General features: G+C 36.3%; 1 protein-coding gene across 7 annotated transcripts in view; it reads left to right on the top strand.

The window, feature by feature from the left end:
* Positions 1–18,851, top strand: part of TUT7 (terminal uridylyl transferase 7) — a 59,421-nt gene that overhangs the window by 27,435 nt on the left and 13,135 nt on the right. For 6 of the 7 annotated variants that reach the window (XM_067568516.1, XM_067568514.1, XM_067568515.1 and 3 more), the window contains 14 exons: positions 1,867–1,986; positions 3,553–3,684; positions 6,513–6,693; positions 7,602–8,749; positions 8,874–9,024; positions 9,810–9,896; positions 12,222–12,322; positions 13,025–13,082; positions 13,848–13,951; positions 15,546–15,635; positions 15,713–15,826; positions 15,952–16,029; positions 17,569–17,746; positions 18,726–18,773. In XM_067568516.1, coding sequence (XP_067424617.1) covers positions 1,867–1,986; positions 3,553–3,684; positions 6,513–6,693; positions 7,602–8,749; positions 8,874–9,024; positions 9,810–9,896; positions 12,222–12,322; positions 13,025–13,082; positions 13,848–13,951; positions 15,546–15,635; positions 15,713–15,826; positions 15,952–16,029; positions 17,569–17,746; positions 18,726–18,773 — 2,590 coding nt within the window. The remainder of the gene's footprint in view (positions 1–1,866; positions 1,987–3,552; positions 3,685–6,512; positions 6,694–7,601; positions 8,750–8,873; positions 9,025–9,809; positions 9,897–12,221; positions 12,323–13,024; positions 13,083–13,847; positions 13,952–15,545; positions 15,636–15,712; positions 15,827–15,951; positions 16,030–17,568; positions 17,747–18,725; positions 18,774–18,851) is intronic. The other variant, XM_067568517.1, reaches the window with a different exon arrangement.

The raw sequence follows: 18,851 nt of genomic DNA, 5'->3' as shown, positions 1-18,851 counted from the left end.
TTTAGAAATGCAATTGCTCTAAGTCTGTTCTTGGGAAAGAGTTATTCTTTAATCTGAAATTCTGTATGACCTAGAGCAGGGATTCTTTACCTTGGTGGGAGGCACAAACAGATTGCTGTTGCTACATTAGGCTAGATAAAAGGTGTGCCCTAGTATGGAAAAGAAGCTTCCTGTGCAGAAAGCAGAAAACTGCTGATTGACTCTTTTTTTCTAACTCTTGAAGAAGAATCTATTCAGTTGTTTGAATGATCTAAATATGAAATTATTTTATGCTTTTAAGAAACTTTCAGTTGCTTTATTATGTTCTTATAATTAAAAAATGTGTTTGAACTTTAAACGTCACAGCCAGGTTATCTTCCTGTGAGGAATACATACTTTGGGCTGGTTCACACTTACTGCGTGATTCGGCGGCAGTCAACGGGAGTTACACAAACCGCGCAGAGTAGTTTGCGTAACTGACGTCGACTGCTCTGCTTCCCTTCTGCACGCTGTTCACACAGCGTTCCCGTCGACGCAGCGCTATGCTACTTGAGGGGATGGACTTACTCAGTCAGCTGCCTGATCGATTGAGCGGGTCTCACTGACCGCTCGATCGATCCAGAAAGATCGATCTGGCGGCAGCGATTTTGCTGCCATCAGTATAAACGTAGCCTTTGTCATGTGCAGTATATTATTTTCCTTGCCAATTATGTTCATGCATTGAGGTTATCTAATTGATGCACATATGAGTAGATAGTTGCACTAGCTTATAGTATACACAGCAACCACAGCTGTGCCATATTACTTTTATAGATAAAGATCTCTTATACATAGACAGCATTTGGTACATGATGAGAGGTTGGTGTGAAGCTATAGTTTGAAATTTCTTGACTTTGTACAAAAAAATAATCAGCCATAATATTGCTTAAACTCTTAAACACTTGATGAGAATCTAACTACATTAATAGCAACACTTTTAGTTTATAAATACGTTGGTAATGCATATGTTCATCTGTTAGTTTTTTTAAAATTGCATATTAAATCCCAACTTCTCTGCACCTGAGTATCAGCTGCAAAGTGCCTCAAGTGCATAGAAAGGGGAGATGTTTGCTGAACTGTCCAGATTATTTATAATGAATGCTTAAAATTTGTCAAATGAGGTAATTTTCACATTTTACATTAATGAAAACAAATTTAAAAGAGCTCATTTGGACAAAATGAGTGAAATCTTTACGTATATGATGCAAGGGTGGTATGTATTGAAGGAAGGTAGAGTATGTTTGTTTCATATAGCGAGTCTTTTTAAAATAGTGAAGTTTGAAGTCATAAATAACAGTCATCTTTGTGTATAATGTTAGACAGCACTCTCGGTATGCATACCATATACTGTATGCCACTTTGTCTTGATTTCTGAAATAGCTTGAGAAGATTATAGTACAAACATAAGTCTCAATTCTGAATTTATTATACCATAACTCTTTAAATTGAAAATGAGCAATTTATCAAAGGAGCTGACGAGAATTATGCCCAGAACTCACTGACTTTCAATTTCCCTTCACCCTCATTGAAAATCCCAACCACTGCATACAATCAATAGCTAATATGGCTGGAAAATTATCAAAATGGAATGCATATAGGAAAAGTGATTTCAGTAGTCTTATACTAGAGCACTGGCTGTGATTTTAATGACTACATGAAATCCTTTAGAACCAAACACATCCCACAACATGGGGACAGAATAGCTATATAAATCTTCTCTCTCTTTTACAGTATTTAAATTGACTGATGGTTTTGCAAATGGGAGAATGATGATAGATACCAAAAAAGACTATATGTAATAAAATGCTTGCTGCAGAGAAATTTTAACGTGTTTCAATTTTTTTATAGCTGTGCTGTGCCGATCGTCCTGAAGAAGGAGGTTTACCATCTTACGTTTTTGCTTTAATGGTCATTTTCTTTCTGCAACAAAGGAAAGAGCCATTTCTGCCTGTTTATTTGGGATCATGGGTATGTGCTATTTAAGTATTATCAACATGAGTGATTTTTTCCTAGAGCTATTTGTTATAATTATAACTTAATTATTACCTGCCCGTTTCTTGCCTATCACTTGCACAGGAGAGTTGGGGCTGGTCTACACTACAGTTTTTTGTCAACAAAAATCAGCTTTTGTCAACAAACAGTGGAGGTGAACACACTGAAATGCTTCTCCCACTGATGTAACTCCCCTTCTATGCCAGCATAATAAAAACCTCTCAATGAGAGGTGTAGGACTTATGTCAATGTAGTCAGACCGACCCAGTGTCTGTGTAGACACTGCTATTACATTGGCTGTTGGCTGTCATACTTGTCAATTTCACGGCTCCAGACAGCTAGCTCCCCAGCTGGGCTGCTGCTCCAAGCCATGCTGCTACCTAGAGGAGCCCAATTGCCACCCCTCCCACGCTCTTAGCTCTCCACTCCGCATGGGAAGCAGGGCTGCTCCCAGCTGGGAGCAATGTTCCGACGACCCCGGGCAACTGGGACCCTGCTCCTAGCTGGGAGGGATGGGGGAGGATCCCAAGTGACTGGGACCCTGGGGCAGCTGGGTTCCCGGCTGGGAGCTGTGCAGAGTTGAGAGCCCTGGCTCTTAGTCCCCCATTCTGCCCTTCTTCAGTTGGTGGAAGCTTTCCTGGTTAGGATGCAAACCACCAACAGAAGGAGAATAGTGTGGACATCTGCCACTGTAGTAATTACTGTGGTGGCTGTAAGTTGACCTAACGTAGGTTGCTAGGTTTGTAGTGCAGACATGCCCTCAATGAGCAGCTATTCACTATTTTGTTTTCCCCGTTGGTCAGTGTGTTGGCCCCATCTACTTCGCTACACAATCTTGATTCACCCCTGGTGCAGGTTCATACTGTGCATTGAATGGGGCGGAGGTCCTGCGGAAAAAAATAATATGCAATCGTATAATTAAAGACTGTATCACAGTGCTTGCGTACAAGGGGGAATGATTAAGGTGGTATCAAATGTGTAAAATTTTCAAAAACAACTCAGTAACTTTTAAATGGGACTTAAGCACTTAAAGTTTACCCTAGGTTTATAATAGTCTTCTTCAAACACTGATCTATTTCACCACTAGCATATTTCAGAATTCTGTACACACTTGTCATTTACATACAAGTGGATAAAGAATTCTTGGTTAAAGAATCAAAATCCATCTGTGTGTATAATTGCATTTAAAGCCAATAAGGTACCTTGTGATGGAACCTCTAACAAAATAAAGATTACAAATATAAATCATAACTAGATGGATATTGGGTGTAATTTCTCCTCTTGAAAATCTACTAATGGAGTTGTACTGCGAATCAGTGACATTTAATCAGAAAACAGATTAACTGGGGCGTGGGGGAAAGAACTCTATTAAATGACAATTCAGTAAGCCAATCTTTATTATGGGTATAGTATATGATGATTTTCGTTCATCTTTAAAATACTGACTTTTTTCTGGATGATTCTATGGAAGAGGTTGGTTTGAAATCCTTCAGATAAAAAACATTTACAGTGTTTTTTCCTCTTTCCCTCTGCTCTCTCCAGATTGGACAATTCTCATTAAACAAATTAATGAACTTCAACCTTAAAGAGGTTGAGAATGATATCGTGGTCTGGGAGTATAATCCTGCTGTCAATACTGACTCTCCAAAAGAAGCTTCTCCTAAAAAGGGCAAGGTTTGTACCATTTCAGTTACCTCAGATAGTAAGTTAGAAGTCATTCCTGCTACTATCAGCAATGACATTCTATCTTTATTTTAAGTAAAGTAAAATTGTTTTTGTATTGCAAAGCTAAGCTGCATAATTCAGTGGCTGTATGCAGTGTTGTTACAGCCATGTCAGTGCTAGGATATTAGAGAGACAAAGTGGGTGGTGATAAAATATATTACCTCATTAACCTTGTCTCTAATTCAGTGGCTGTTTATCTGTTGTGTATGAGACTTCCTAGCACCTGAGGACAAATGTAACAACTAATAGGAGATATGGGAAAGTAATTCTAAGTCTTAAGGTATTTGTGATGCTTGCCATGGATACCCCGCGTTTTGAGGCACCTTCCTACCTCTTACCGTTAGCATGAGGAAAACTTTTCTATGCTCACTATGGATCACTCTTTGATTCCATCAGCTACTGGCAACACATGCTTTCCCTCCAGGCCACCACAGGCCCCACTCTCTCTTTACAGGTTAGTGGTAGGCACACTCCAACACCCAAGTCCTCCAAGCATCTGCCTGCAATGTCCAGTCCCTAAACCACTGGAGACTCACAGAATTACCAGACCTGCTGTTCCCAAAGGAATAGTACATCACAGCTTACTAGTTGCTCCTTAGACCACAGCTCAGTTTAGCACACAACACTTAGATTTGTTTATAGTGAAAATAAGTTTACTTAAAAAAAGAGCTGCAAATGATAATAAGCAGAAATATTGGAAACTAAGTTTTACATATTAAAATAACATAAAATACTTACTAGGGCCTAAATTGAACTAACAAGACATTTTTCCTATCTCATAAAGGTTGTTTCACCCCAAAAGCAATCTCTCTCAGCTTTTAGCAGCAAAGTTGGCTGTGATCCTGTGTTCGTAAGAGAAACATGCCATCAGCTTGTCTCCTGGGTGAAGGATGCAGTTTCTGTGTCTACGGTTATAATCCAAAAATCTATTGCCTTAACTTGTAAACAGATTCCCCTCCTCTCTTCCTGCTGTTTTTTCCTTTGTGCTCCTTTGTTGTTGGTTTTTGCAATCTCTTGATTAGCATTGGGTTTAAATTATAGATAGACTTCCATTTGTGAAGCAGGCAATACATAATACACTCAATCAGCCAGCCAGAGATAAGCATCTCTTCCTTCTTGCCTGGCAGGAATATGTTGATCACCTTCTTGTGAACTGCCTTAACTCAGACCTTAAGCACATAATTTTCAGTGTATATGTACCTAACTCCTTACATATTATCTATACACACATCTTGCTGTGATTAACAATAACCTGTGTTACACTGATCATCATAGAGACCTTACATGACACTTCAATGAACCAGTATGTAGATACCAGACCAGGGGATCTCTAACCTTTATGCACCCCTGTGCCCTCAGCCATTTGGCACTAAGACCTCCCAGAGTCACAGTGTTTGGTTAATAATATCTGTTAAACCAGGGGACAAATGTAGTTTACAAAATTCAAATTTAACTATGTCAAACGAATAGCTCTTAATTTTGAACTGTTGTTGCAGGATAATTACTACTAATGCCTCTTTATTTTTCTTATAGCCTAATAACATTGCTCTTTTTTAAAAATAGCATAATTGTATAAATTCAATTCTAATCTCACAGTTGACTGTTAATACAGAAGTTACATAAATTTAATCCAATAATGGCTAATATAATTTTTTTAAGCCTAAACTGCTCCGTTCTCTTTGCTAAAAAGATCTTATTTGGTAAAATACTAGGCAGTCTTTATATAGAAAAAATAAGGAATCTTTAAAATCATTTGTGCTGGGTTTATAAATCTGAGTTGTTATAAAATTCATGTAAACCAAATTCTTACAAAATAAGATAATTTATAGCTGTAAAAACTAGGACCATCTAAACAGGACTAATCTAATGAAAAGTATAATGTACATTAAAAGACAATGTCAACAATTTGTCATAATATCAGTGGATTAGCAGTTAATCTCAGTATCCACAATGTCTTTTGCTTCATGGCAAATAATTGATTGTTCACCCTTAGAAGCAACTGCAACCAAAGAGGCCAGACTTTCAGAATTGGCAGAATAAATATCCAAAAACATTCTAAACTATATAATATGCTGTCCGTTGCTTCACTTTCTTGCTTGAGGTGCATGTTTTGTGCCTGAATATTTAATATACAAGATGATTCGTTCTGAAAAATTATTTGCATTTGATGAGGCTATATCCTTCATCCTAACTGAGTTTTTCTGCTCTGAAACGCTCACTTTGAAATGTATTAATTATACCACAAGAACATTTTTATTAAATACACACTCACTATAATCTTAGCCATAATCATAAATGTCACTGTCTAACTATTATTAAATTTGATTAAAAGAGTTTGAGGTGTTAGTGTAAATTAAGGTAACTATCTCTCTAAATTGTCCTTTTATGTAGCTGTAAAATGTGTATTTAACTCTGTATTGTAGTTCCCTTATTTGGGTAGAATATTGATCTTTATCATTGAGACCTGAACACTTGTTGCAAAGGTAATTTCTAGCCATTGAATTATCTGTTATGGCTTCATTACAATATTATCATTGTGACCTATTCTTCCCTTTCTTCCACACCATTGTAACACTTAAGTTACAAGTTTATTTAAAAACTTACAATGTTACTTTGCATTTTTACTTGATTCTGTGTGTGCATGTAGGTATCAGTGACTGTATGTGTGTCAATGAAATGCAAGTTTTAGATTGGCAGAATAATTTTTCTGCCCAAAAAAGGGGTTTTTCATATACCTTAAAACTTGAGGGTTTAAGCTTTTGCTTTCTAATTAACAGGTTCCCTTAGTGTTTGATTCAGGACACCAGTGTTCAGCACCAATTGGGCAGCTCTGGGTAGAACTGCTTCGCTTCTATGCACTAGAGTTTAATTTGACTGATCTGGTCATCAGTATACGACTCAAAGAAGCAGTGTCTCGTGAATCAAAGGACTGGCCTAAAAAGCGCATTGCTGTGGAAGGTACCTTTAGTCTGTCAAGATTTATAGGTCCTCTGACTTACCAAGTATGCTGTCGGATATGTAGGAAAAACAGTTTCAGCAATATGTTTCTGTGTGATACCATTAAATGTGTTAACAGTTTCCTCCACATAGTATAGCGTTCTAAAACAGTGTATTAAGTTAATTGACAATATATCTAAATATTATAAGACAAAACAAATCAAACTAGGGATGTAAAAATTCGGTTAATGAGCAATCCTGTTAAACGTTGTATATTTAGAAGTTTAAACAGTTAAACTGTGAGCTCTTTCCACTCTGATGTTCAGTTGGGGAGAAGGGAGGCTAAGCAGAATCCTATGGGTTTGGTTCCCTGGAAGGGGAGACCAAAAGGTGTGTAGGTCAGACTGTGTTAAGTGTTTGCTCATTTACTGCAATGACCTTCTCCCTTTGTAAGTTTAAATAATGACACACACTACATACCAGCTTTATAAATAGTTTTAATTGTTTAAAAGTGAAAATAAAATGGTTAAGAATGGTTAAAATGCATAAAAAGTCTGATTTTTAAAAAGTCTCATTTAAATAGTGAATGAGTTAATGACGAAGAGTTAATGACTGGGGCAGTTGTGTTGATGACTGGGACAGTTATTGATTTGGGGAGTTAATGATTTGTGTTAATAAATGAGTTACTCAGTTAATGAATGAGTAACTCCTGCCCCCAGCACATGATCTCTGAGCCGCAGCAGCTGGGCGCTTGCTTAAACGTTTGATTAATTTGCTAAACGGTGAGAATGCTGCTCACCGTTTAAGCGTTTATCCTGTCACATCCCTAAATCAAACCTATCTTTACCTCTCTGAATAACTATATTAATCAATGAAGTTATAGACTTCTGTACTGAGTTAGCTCATTGCTTTTTTTTTCTTTCTTCCAGATCCTTACTCAGTAAAGAGGAATGTGGCAAGAACGCTAAACAGTCAGCTAGTATATGAATATATTCTTCACTGCTTAAGGGCAACTTACAAATATTTTGCTTTGCCCCACAAAAAACATACAAAATCCAGCCAAAAAAAGCCTTTGAATGTCAATGAGGAGACATCACAAAGATTAGAACCTGAAAAGGATGCCATAAAGCATGATGCTACTAATATGCAAAATGTAAATGACAAAATGGGGGAAGTGGTAGCAGCTGATTGCATTAATATTGTTAACATAAGTATAGACACGCCTCAGGCACAAACAATTGATCCTTCAAAGGTGTTTGGCTCTGAAAGCCTGACTGAAGAAGAATTGGCAGATAACATTGGACATTTGGGAATTGCCCATGAAGATTCAGACTGTGTAATTGAAGAGATTATTTCTGGTGACAATGAGGACTTTAAACCAAGCTGTGAAGAGACAGAAAGCGGAAATGAGGAGGAGGAGGAGGAAGAACTTGACCAAGATAAGAAATGGCAGAAAAATACGATAGTTATCGATCAAGGCTTGGATGAAGATGGTGAAAATGAAGAGCTCCCTATTCCAGCAAGTGAGCATGATATTGAAACATACAGTATTTCAGACTCTGAAGGTTTTCAGAGCACTGTAGTCACAGAGAGTGATGAGTTTGGTTTAGAGTGCAGTGTTCTACTCGATGATAAGGCTGACATGGATGAGGAGAGCACAGAGGGGACTGATGAACTGGATGATTCCCTGAACAAATTTGCACCTTCATTACAGGACCAGATATCTGAAATCAATAACTCAGATGATGAGGAGGAGATAGAGGAGGGAGAACAGAGTTTTATCATAAATCAAACAGAATGTGGTGATATTGTGGCTGCTGAAGATGAGCTGGACAATACTTACACTGGATCTGGGGATGAAGATGCACTGTCTGAGGAAGAGGAAGAATTGTCCATCCCTGTTAAAAATGAAGAAACAGAGCTGGGGAAAAATGTAGATGCATCTCTAAGGGTAGATTTGAATGAAGAGGATACTATAGAGAAAGGAAGCCTTTGTGAAGAGAGCATATCAATAGGACAATTTATGGAATCTGAGCTGTTTTATGAATTTAATAAACCTGCTTTCACAAAGGGCAAGGTAAGCTCTTAACATCTAACCACCAGAAAGTATTACTTACAGTTTAGGACATATATCTAAGTACAGTTCTGATTCATTAAAGAGCCGTAGATTTAAAAAAATGTCTTGCTTTCTATTCACACAGTCTCCAACAGTTGTATGTAGCTTATGCAAACGAGAAGGTCATCTAAAGAGGGATTGTCCAGAAGACTTCAAAAAAATTGAGCTAGACCCTTTGCCAGCATTGACACCCAAGTTTTCAAATATCTTAGATCAAGTTTGCATCCAATGTTACAGTAAGTCATCAATATAGCACTCTTTCAATATGTTTGTGGAAAATATTAATTAGTTTGATAGATTTTAATAGTACTTTAGGGAATTCTCTTAGATCAACAGCATCAGTGGAGCTGGGTTTTGAAATTAGTAAAACTGAGATTCCATAGGGTAATGACATTAACAGTAGACTAGTTTAATTGCTAAATTTTACCTGATACAGTTTAGACTTATGAATGTTACAAGTATCTCAGAAGAGAGGAAAAAATCCAGAGTTGTAGACTGAACTCATGACTGACTATAGAAGCTTGAACTAAACATGGAGTCAGTGAAAGCTGCTGGATATTTGATACTCATGAAATTTATGCATCTACATGTAGACTTCAGAGTTTAAGTGTAGAACATCCATTTTCTAAAAATGTTGGATGACACTCTTCAGTGTGGTTCTGTGTGTGATATTTTGTATCTCATTACCAGAAACTGCTGTTTGAATGAACAAAGGCAACAGATTTCTACAACGAACAAAATGCTGGTTTCAGATTTTTCAAATCATTTCCTCCCACTTATTTGGGCTTTTAATATGGCACTCTTCATTTCTGACCAGACAAAATGTACTGTTTTCCTAATATATTATTATTCCTAATAATATATTTCTTCTTTGTCTCAGTATTCTCTTCTTCCACTTGCTCCTCCATCTCTTCCCCTTCCACCTCCATGCCCTCTTTTTTTCCTTCCTGTCACTTAACTATGGCAATATTTTTACATATTGTTTTGCCTGAATTGGTGTGTTTCTGCCTTTTTTTTAAAGAGGATTTTGCTCCAAATATTATAGAGGATCAAGCTCGTGAACATATTCGGCAAAATCTGGAAAGCTTCATCAGACAAGAGTTTCCAGGTAACTGTGTAGCTTCTTTTCATGCTCATATTTAATTTTTTTAATATATTTTTTAAAGTTTCACTTTTTTAGTATTTTCAACAATTTCATTGTACCAGTATAAAGAACAAAGTTAGCTAATTTAAACTTCTTAATATAGTCTGTCAGTTGCTTAAGTTTCTACTATGTGATCTTAAATTAATTTGGAATCTCAACTCACTGTTACAGCTTGATGCCTCCACCTCATACATTATGCCCTGCCTCCTTGAGCTTGTGCTGTTTCTTAAAAAAAAAAAAAAAAAATCCCCCAAAAAAGAGCTAAAAAAACATGTCAGCTTTTTATTTTATTACATCCTGTTGGTGACAAATAGTTAGTGTCCTGTGCGGATACAAAATTTGTATTTGCATCTGATCCATGATCCACAAACATGGTCCGCAGATATCCGCAGATTTGCAGGGCCCTAGATATAAAATTTGGATCCACATCCTGTCATGATCCGCAAACACAACCCATGGATATGAAGTGAATATCCGCAGATTTGCAGGGCTCTACAAATAGTCAAAAGTTCATGACATCAACAGGAATGAATAACAGCCATTTAAGAAACCAGTAATCACCATTTTATAATAAAATTGTTTTATAACTAGCATTTTAGTCTCAAATTCATCAGTTGAGTTTCATGGTTTAAGTCATTGTATTCATTCTCATAAGACTATTACAAACTTTCTAAAACTCCTGGCAGTTCACCTTGTAATCTTGATCTCAAGGTTGAGAAACAGTGGCATAGGCCAAAAGTATCCCCTTCCTTTCACTTCATCTAAGATATAGCTTTATTTTTCTGCCCTTATTCTCAGTATACAAAGAAAAATGTACTGCCTGTATATCACAGGCAGTCATCAGAAAATCCAAGAGACTTTTCTTGCATGGGGCCAGGAAAGCAATTTGCTTTTGGAGTATTCTAAAGTAGAGACTTAACATTTGGCTATCAGCAAAGCTCAGTAGACTACAGATATGGTTTCCATTTCTGGAAATATATCTGATGGCCACCTGGGCTTCAGTTCATAGTCTTGCCAAATTTGCATGCAGGCTGGATGTGGGATCTTTGACTGAAGACTTAACCTGAGAAGAGTTTTTGTATCACTTATCCAGATCCTCACAGGATTTAGCTTAAACCCTAATGATGATAATCTAGTTAATCACTTAATTTGTTCCTGGGTAAATCTCTTAATCACTGTCTTCATTCCAATTTGTAAAATGAGGATTCTTCCCTACCTCAGAGGGGTGACATGAGATAAAATGTATTGTTTTTATGAGGTACTCAAACACTATGAATATCGTAGTTATACAGGAAACCCCATTAAATGATCATGTTTTCTTCTGGGCTTGGAATCTATGAAAAGCCAATAAATATATTAATTTCAAATTTATCCTAAATTTTATATTTAATCTTTTCATTTTTTAACAGACTGGTGGCTTGTCAGTAGAGGGAGTGGAAGGTTGTCATGTTGCTGATTTAGTACTTCCACGCTCTTTATTCCAACCCAAATCCTCCTTACTACTCAGACCCCTACAGGGAAACTAAAAATCTATCTCCATAGCACCTGCTCCCTGGGCCACTGCAGGTTATTAAAGTTGCTCAAAAATTAAATGGGACAAACAAAAGCCAGAAAAGAGACAGAGGGATATTGTCATCTTGTAAATCAAATTGAAATATGAAAATGTTGTACATACTCTGTCTATAAACAACACCTACGAATAACTGAAAGGAACTGGGGGAAGTGGGGATTTTGAAATTTATGCTGGTGCGTTTTTCAGCACCTCATGCATAGTCATAGCTCTCTGTCTTCAGTTTCTTCATTGCTGAAAAGAGCCCTTTAAATATTAGTAAGAGAGCAGAGAACCCTTTATTCTAAAGAAAATGGGGGGAGAAGAAAATTTCAGGATATACTGTTTAAATAGTGATTTACCTGAAGCTAGACTTAGTCAATTTCCAAACATACATATTGACAATGATCCTTTTAAAATAAGTTTGCTTTTCTACTGTTTGTGAACCTTTTCTCTTAATACCAAAAATGATTAAAGTTTTGCTGAAAGAAAGATGTATGATTTAGTTATGGTTTTGATACAAATGCCTTTTACTTATTACTCTTAAAATTTAGTAAATTAGATCAGTAACTGTACACTTGTTATCATCCATTGAAAATCAAGGAATATGTCCTATATTTAATAAATATTCTGGGTAAAATCCATTATTACAGAAAAGTGGTGTTCAGTATTGGTCCAATCAGACCCTGCCTATTAAAAATGGACTGATGTGTCATGTGGTTCTAATATGTCCTTTACAGGAACCAGGTTGAATTTGTTTGGCTCATCAAAAAATGGCTTTGGCTTCAAACAAAGTGACCTTGATATTTGTATGACAATTGATGGACTGGAAACTGCTGAGGTAGAATTAAAGCACTTTTATATAAATGTATAACTTGTACTGGTATACTGCATATATACAGCTATTGTTGCTATGACCACTATCTCTTGATATCGTTTTGAAAGAAGGACTTGCATAATAGCTGAAAAAGTAAATAGAACTTCTACCAACAAAATTAATTGGTTAGTATTCTAGGTTCCTCTTGTTGCTATTTCAGCTAATCTATTTTAAGAATTTCTTCCCTTACTCCTGAGCTTATTCATGGACTCTGCAGTGAAGTATTAATATTGTTTGAAATGGAAATGAATGAGACCCATCTGGTTCAGCATCATAGTGTTGATGCATGCATGTTAAGCTAGAGAAAAAAAAAGATGGGTGAGAAAGAAGCAAGTCTTCCTTTTAGTCTGATACAAATTAGCAAATGTTTTAAGTGCAAGTTTATAAATCCTTTTAAGAACATTCAGATATCCTGTAGTGTTGACTTTAACATATTCCGCATTTTGAAAGCATCAGGTATGAATGTTGCTGAGTGCACAATTTAGCTATCTTTTTAATGATATGGCTTTAAGACTAATGACAGGCAATGAAAGGCATGTTGGCCGAAATGGCTTGGCTAGGAGACTTTCCAATAGTAATAATTATACATAGCTTTTCTAGAATTTTGTGATCAGCACAAAACATCATCAGTGCACTGAAATCTTCCCCCTCCCCTCCCCTTTTCAGGGACTTGATTGCATAAGAATAATTGAAGAATTAGCAAGAGTTCTGAAGAAACATTCAGGTACCTTTCTAAAAAAATAAGAGTTGGTAATTTTGTGTACATGAATTTGCAAACTATTTATGGAGTGAGAAGGTTCAGGAGTATAAGTCATAGATACCATTAAGATAATTAAGGCACTAAAGAGTTCAGTGTTAGCAGGATTGGGTACTTAGATGTGAACATTTGTAGATCTTGCATGACTAGGCCCATTGAAGGGTTCTAAGGGTTATAGGACCAGGCGTAAGTTAGACTTTGATACTGTGTTAATAACATATGTGAAAACAAGTCCTAAGTTAGAAGTTTGACCCTTCAGACAATGGTTATAGTTTTGTATTTACATGTCAACAAACAATGGATAAGTTAATACTGAAGGGCAGTGCTGAAGGTGGCACATTCTAGATATTACAGTTTATTTATGGGAATATATTGTTACATTGATCACATTAATGCTTTTTTATGAGGATTTCATAAGTATTTTAAAATTATTAACTCACTCTTTACTAGGTAAGTATTTTTGCTATTTAGTTATTTAAACAATTTAGTTTCAGCTAATCTTAAATAAAAACTCATTTTATTAGATTCATAATGTTTCTGACAAGTGTCTAAAATCAATATTAAATTAATTTATATTTTATACTCTTAATATATGTAGAGTTAAAATATAGCTTTGATGTCTGTTCACAGGCTTTTAAAGAAATTTACTGCATTTATTGTAAGCCCTTGTTAGTATTTTTGATACCGTTGTTGTATTAAAGTGAAAGCCAAAACTTAAATATTCCATTCTAGGTCTAAGAAATGTCTTGCCCATAACAACTGCTAAAGTGCCAATTGTCAAGTTCTTCCATGTCAGAAGTGGTCTTGAAGTAGACATCAGTTTATATAACACACTGGTAAGATAATGATCATAAATTATATATTCCAGTTAATTTTTAGATCCATTTGACTCTTTCTGGGTGAAGTCAAAGGAGGCAGATCAGCCATTTTCTGTTAAGTAAAAGTAGTTAGTTTAATAATGGCAAACATCAGTGTTTTGGGGTATCTTGCTCCTTTTGTAGGACTGGCAGGGAAAGGATTAAGATTCTGAGCAGGGAGAAGACCATCACTGCGTGTGTTAAGTGTAGGGATTGTCAAGAGATCAGGGCTGTCTTATCGCCCATAAAATAAGTTTTCCACTGCATGCTAGGCTCTGGAGAATTAGGCTAGTGAAAGGAGGAAAATATTAGCTGGAAATATATCTTTTACCAGATTCAAATCTGGCCACATAAGCCTTTTATAACTCTCAGGTTCAAACCCTGAAAATGGGTTTCGGCTATTTTGTCTGGTTTGTGAAAAGCCAGGTGATCCTGTCAGTAGCACTTTGAGAATGGTTCCAACCTCAACTTGCCTGACTTGTTACGTTCTCCATGGAAGCAAAATTTATGTCCTAAGTACTTGGCCAAATGTTTTCAATCAGTGACTCTAAACTTCAAAAGCAAATTCATTGAAACAGCAAGGAAAAGTAAGTTTTAATGCCAAGCAGTAAAAACCTTCCAGAGGCTTGGTCTACACTTACCCCGGCGATTCAGCAGCAGTCGACGGTAGTTACGCAAACTATGCAGAAAACATGTGTAACTCCCGTTGACCGTTGTGCTTCTCTTCTGCGCGCCATCTTCACTGCACTGCGCCAGCAGGAACCGCATTCCTGTTGACACAGTGCTACGCCACTTGCGGGGTGGATTAACAGCGTGGACTTCTGGATCAACTGAGCGGGTCTTTACTGATCACTTAGTTGATCCAGATAAATCGATCTGACGGCGGCGACTTTGCTGCTGTCAGTGTAGACATAGCCTAAGTGTCTGTATCAGCAGAGGTGAACCATGGGAAGATATTTTAAACGCTTGCTATGATGAAAGTCTGTTCTTAGGTTACCCATCTGTATGCATCAGTTGGTAGTGTTTGCATTTCTGGGGGGGGGGAAAAGATTTACGAACTACCCCAGAATTTATGTGTTACCACATGCCTTGGAAACAGTGGTAGGTTGATGCTTACTGTTCTGAGGTATTATCTTTTGGATGCTTCTTCATATTGTTTGTGAGCAAATGAAAGTTAAGGAACTAGTTAAGCAGCTCTCAGCAGAGTGGTAACTCCTCTCCTGATGAACCCTTTCTTTCTGAATAAAATAGGTTTTAATGTGCATATCTGCATAAGTTATTTTGCTGAGCTCATAATAGCTGCACTGTTTGCTTTGAATTCAGTGCACTTTACAGTTTAACTTGTAAATAAGGTGAAAGTGTATGTGATCACACATTTATATACGCATGTGTGCATGTTTATACATATGCAAGCCTTTCAGGCCAAGTGGCTGTGAATCATTCTAGGTCCCTGCTCCTCCCAACTAGAGATGTCATGTTTTCAAAGCCTCCCTGATCAGAGGCTTTCACTAACTACCACTTTTTTCCACCTCATATTCTGTTTCCCGTACTTGACTTCCTTATCTATTTACAGGCCCTGCATAATACAAGACTCTTGTCCTCTTATGCAGCCATTGATCCCAGAGTAAGATATCTGTGTTACACAATGAAAGTCTTTACAAAGGTGAGTAACACTTCAGGCACTCTGGAAGTAATAATGCCCATAGTACAGAGTTTTATAATTAGCTTTTCTCTTTCCAGATGTGTGACATTGGAGATGCATCTAGAGGTAGCCTGTCCTCCTATGCATATACTCTTATGGTGCTTTATTTTCTTCAGCAGCGAAATCCACCAGTCATTCCTGTTCTTCAAGAGGTACCGTATATCAAGAAATTGATTGGTACCAATTAGATTTTTTGGTGCACTATTGACCAAAATAGTGTTCCAAATCATCAAGTCTGAACAGCTGTGCTCTAACTAGTTAACCATTCTGTTCTTAGATCTACAAGGAGCCAAAGAAACCTGAAATTTTAGTTGATGGTTGGAATGTTTATTTCTTTGACAGAATAGATGAGTTGGTGAGTCTTTTATATTTAGTTTTCTGATATAGCATTATTTTGCAAAGTGAAACTTCAAACTATTTTAAACTGAAACCTGCATTATTTTGCGAAGTGAAACTACCTCCTGGTAAGACATGTAATAGAAAATGCAGATTAACATAAAAGCTAGTTACTAACAATGACATTTGCTCATATGTTTTACACATGGGCCAAAAAAGATGACTTGTCCTTTCCTTATCATTTAGTTATATAAAGTGTCAGGTATTATTGGACACAGCTATGTCAGGCTTTTTAACTGTGAAGCGATACTTCAGCATCTTGCTTTAGTAATCTAAAAATGTTTAGAACTATGCTGAGAATGTTCTTAATTGAATTTTCTAAATATTTTTCAGCTGTTAAATGTCAAATATTTAAATGTGTCAAATGTTAAATGTCAAAGCCAAATATTGTTATAACAAGACATGCCTTAGGACATGATATTTTGTTTGGAGGAGAAAAGAATAACGTTACTCAAGACAGAGAGCCAAGCATTAAACTTGAAAGCAGAATATCTTATTTGTAAAAGGCATGCCAGGAAACTTTTGTGCAGAACTGTACATATTCATATTTATTGGCTTAGCCTAATAAAATACAAAAGATCTTCCAAAATATGAAAGTCTCTAATTTTATTAAAACACTCAAGGCAGATTTCCAAGGCAGTATAGGAGATAAAGCCGTTCATTTAAAATGATATGACAAATGGAGATTTTCACACATCTTTCATTATCTTGTGCTGTCAAGTTACCATAACATAGTTGGTTGTATATAGTACATGAGACTGATGTTCCTGTGAATAATTTTTTTTGCAAAACCTGAATGCTTTGCATTCAACAGTAATTATTTCGGATTTATTAAAGAATAATTTCTGATGTACCATACTGCTGCTTTCTTCCCCACCTCATGTTAGGTGACATAACTCTTCAGTAGAACAGTTCCAGAGGGGTAGCCGTGTTAGTCTGTATACAGGAAAAACAACGAGAGTTCTGTGGCAGTTTAAAGACTAACAGATTTAATTTTTGTAGGCATAAGCTTTTGTGAGACTCAGCTCACTTCGTCAGATGCAGAGGTTCATTCTACCTGTGCATCTGACAAAGTGAGCTGAGTCTCACGGAAGCTTATGCCTACAAAAATTAAATTTGTTAGTCTTTAAAGTGCCACAGAACTCTCGTTGTTTGCTTACATTCAGTAGAATAACTTTGACTTGAAGGGGCACCCAGCCTAAACATAAATTAACAAAACACAGATCCATTATGCTGGTTATAAAAAAAAAAAAAAAAAAGTATTGCTAATGTTAACACTAAAAAAATACCCACTAACCAGTTAAACAGCAACATTTAATTATGAATATTAACCTTTAAGCTATAAAAGGATGGAAAGTGATTTAGAATAACTCTAAACCATGCTTGTGTATAACCACAATTACGTGTAATTTGACACTCGAAATTATGAATGTGCATTTACTTAATCTAGCTGCATTGCTGAATATCAGAACAAGAAATATTTTTCTTTAACTTCCAGCCAGCCTGTTGGCCAGACTATGGTACAAACACTGAATCTATTGGGGAGCTATGGCTGGGACTTCTCCGCTTCTACACAGAAGAATTTGATTTCAAAGAACATGTTATCTGCATCAGGAGAAAAAATCTGCTTACAACTTTCAAGAAGCAGTGGACCTCCAAATATATTGTTATTGAAGGTATTGTAGGAGTTAATACAGAGCTCATTTATGTATGAAATTGCTTTAAAACCCATTTTAAAAAAAATCTGCTGTTCCCACATGTTTTTCGCTTTCATACTGCTGGATTAGGAACCTGTCCTCCTAAATGCTTTGAGTGAAATCTTGGCTCCTCAAAAGTTAGAGGCAAAACCCCGATTTGCCTTCAGTAGGCTCAGAATTTAGCTCTTATTTTTCAACTGAAATAAAGTTGAATAACAAATTTTACACATTATTTTGTTTTTTTGCAGAACAGATTGTGTTGTGAGAATTATATTTGTTTGAGGGCTGGCTATCAGAATGGCTAAGAAAACTGGAATTCAGTCCATAGTGTGACGTTTCCCTGGTTCTTTAGAATTTGTTTGATTTTTAGATTGCTTCTACTCCAACTCTTAGTGCTTATGTCCCTTATTTAGAAAATATTAGCTGTCTACTTAGTGTCTTAAGCATTTCTTCAGTTAATTATACAGAATGTTGCAAGAATGCAATGCGTTGTTTTAAATCAGTTCCTTTTTGTTAGAAGACCCAAACCCTAATCTAGTAAAGTACCTACATGCATGCTTAGCTTTGATGTTTATGAGCAATCCTACTGAAGTAAATTTAATTTAAATTCACCCAACGTTTAAGTGCTTTGTTACATCAGGTCTATCTATATACGGGAAATCTTGTCAATGCAGACATTAGTTTTCTAGCCCATCTGACTTGGACAGAAGGGTTTTTTCCTCTCACCTTTAAAAATTGCTCTTTTTCAACACTTCAGTCTATTTGGTTCATAGCTGGACTGCTGAGATTCTTAGTCTTTGGAATATGTCCTCTTTCAGTATACAGAGAAATCTATTTCAGTGTATTGATTCTGCATCAGAAATAGCAACATTGGATTGTTTGTGCTCATGTTAATCAGTTTTGTTCATAGTTCACATTCATATGCACTTTAGTAATACCTACAATATTCTTCACTCAGATCCCTTTGATTTGAACCACAATCTTGGAGCTGGCTTATCAAGAAAAAGTAAGTTACCTGGTCTACAAACATTCTACAAAACTGGTGAGGATCTTGTTCTATTTAAACAATTGATTTTTTTTCTTT

Source organism: Emydura macquarii, unplaced genomic scaffold, assembly GCF_026122565.2.
Source record: "Emydura macquarii macquarii isolate MOO-44397 ecotype Brisbane River unplaced genomic scaffold, CSIRO-AGI_Emac_v2 contig_2897, whole genome shotgun sequence".
Taxonomy (NCBI): Eukaryota; Metazoa; Chordata; order Testudines; family Chelidae; genus Emydura; species Emydura macquarii.
Note: the sequence above shows the minus strand (reverse complement) of the source record. Positions and strands in the feature narration are given on the sequence as shown.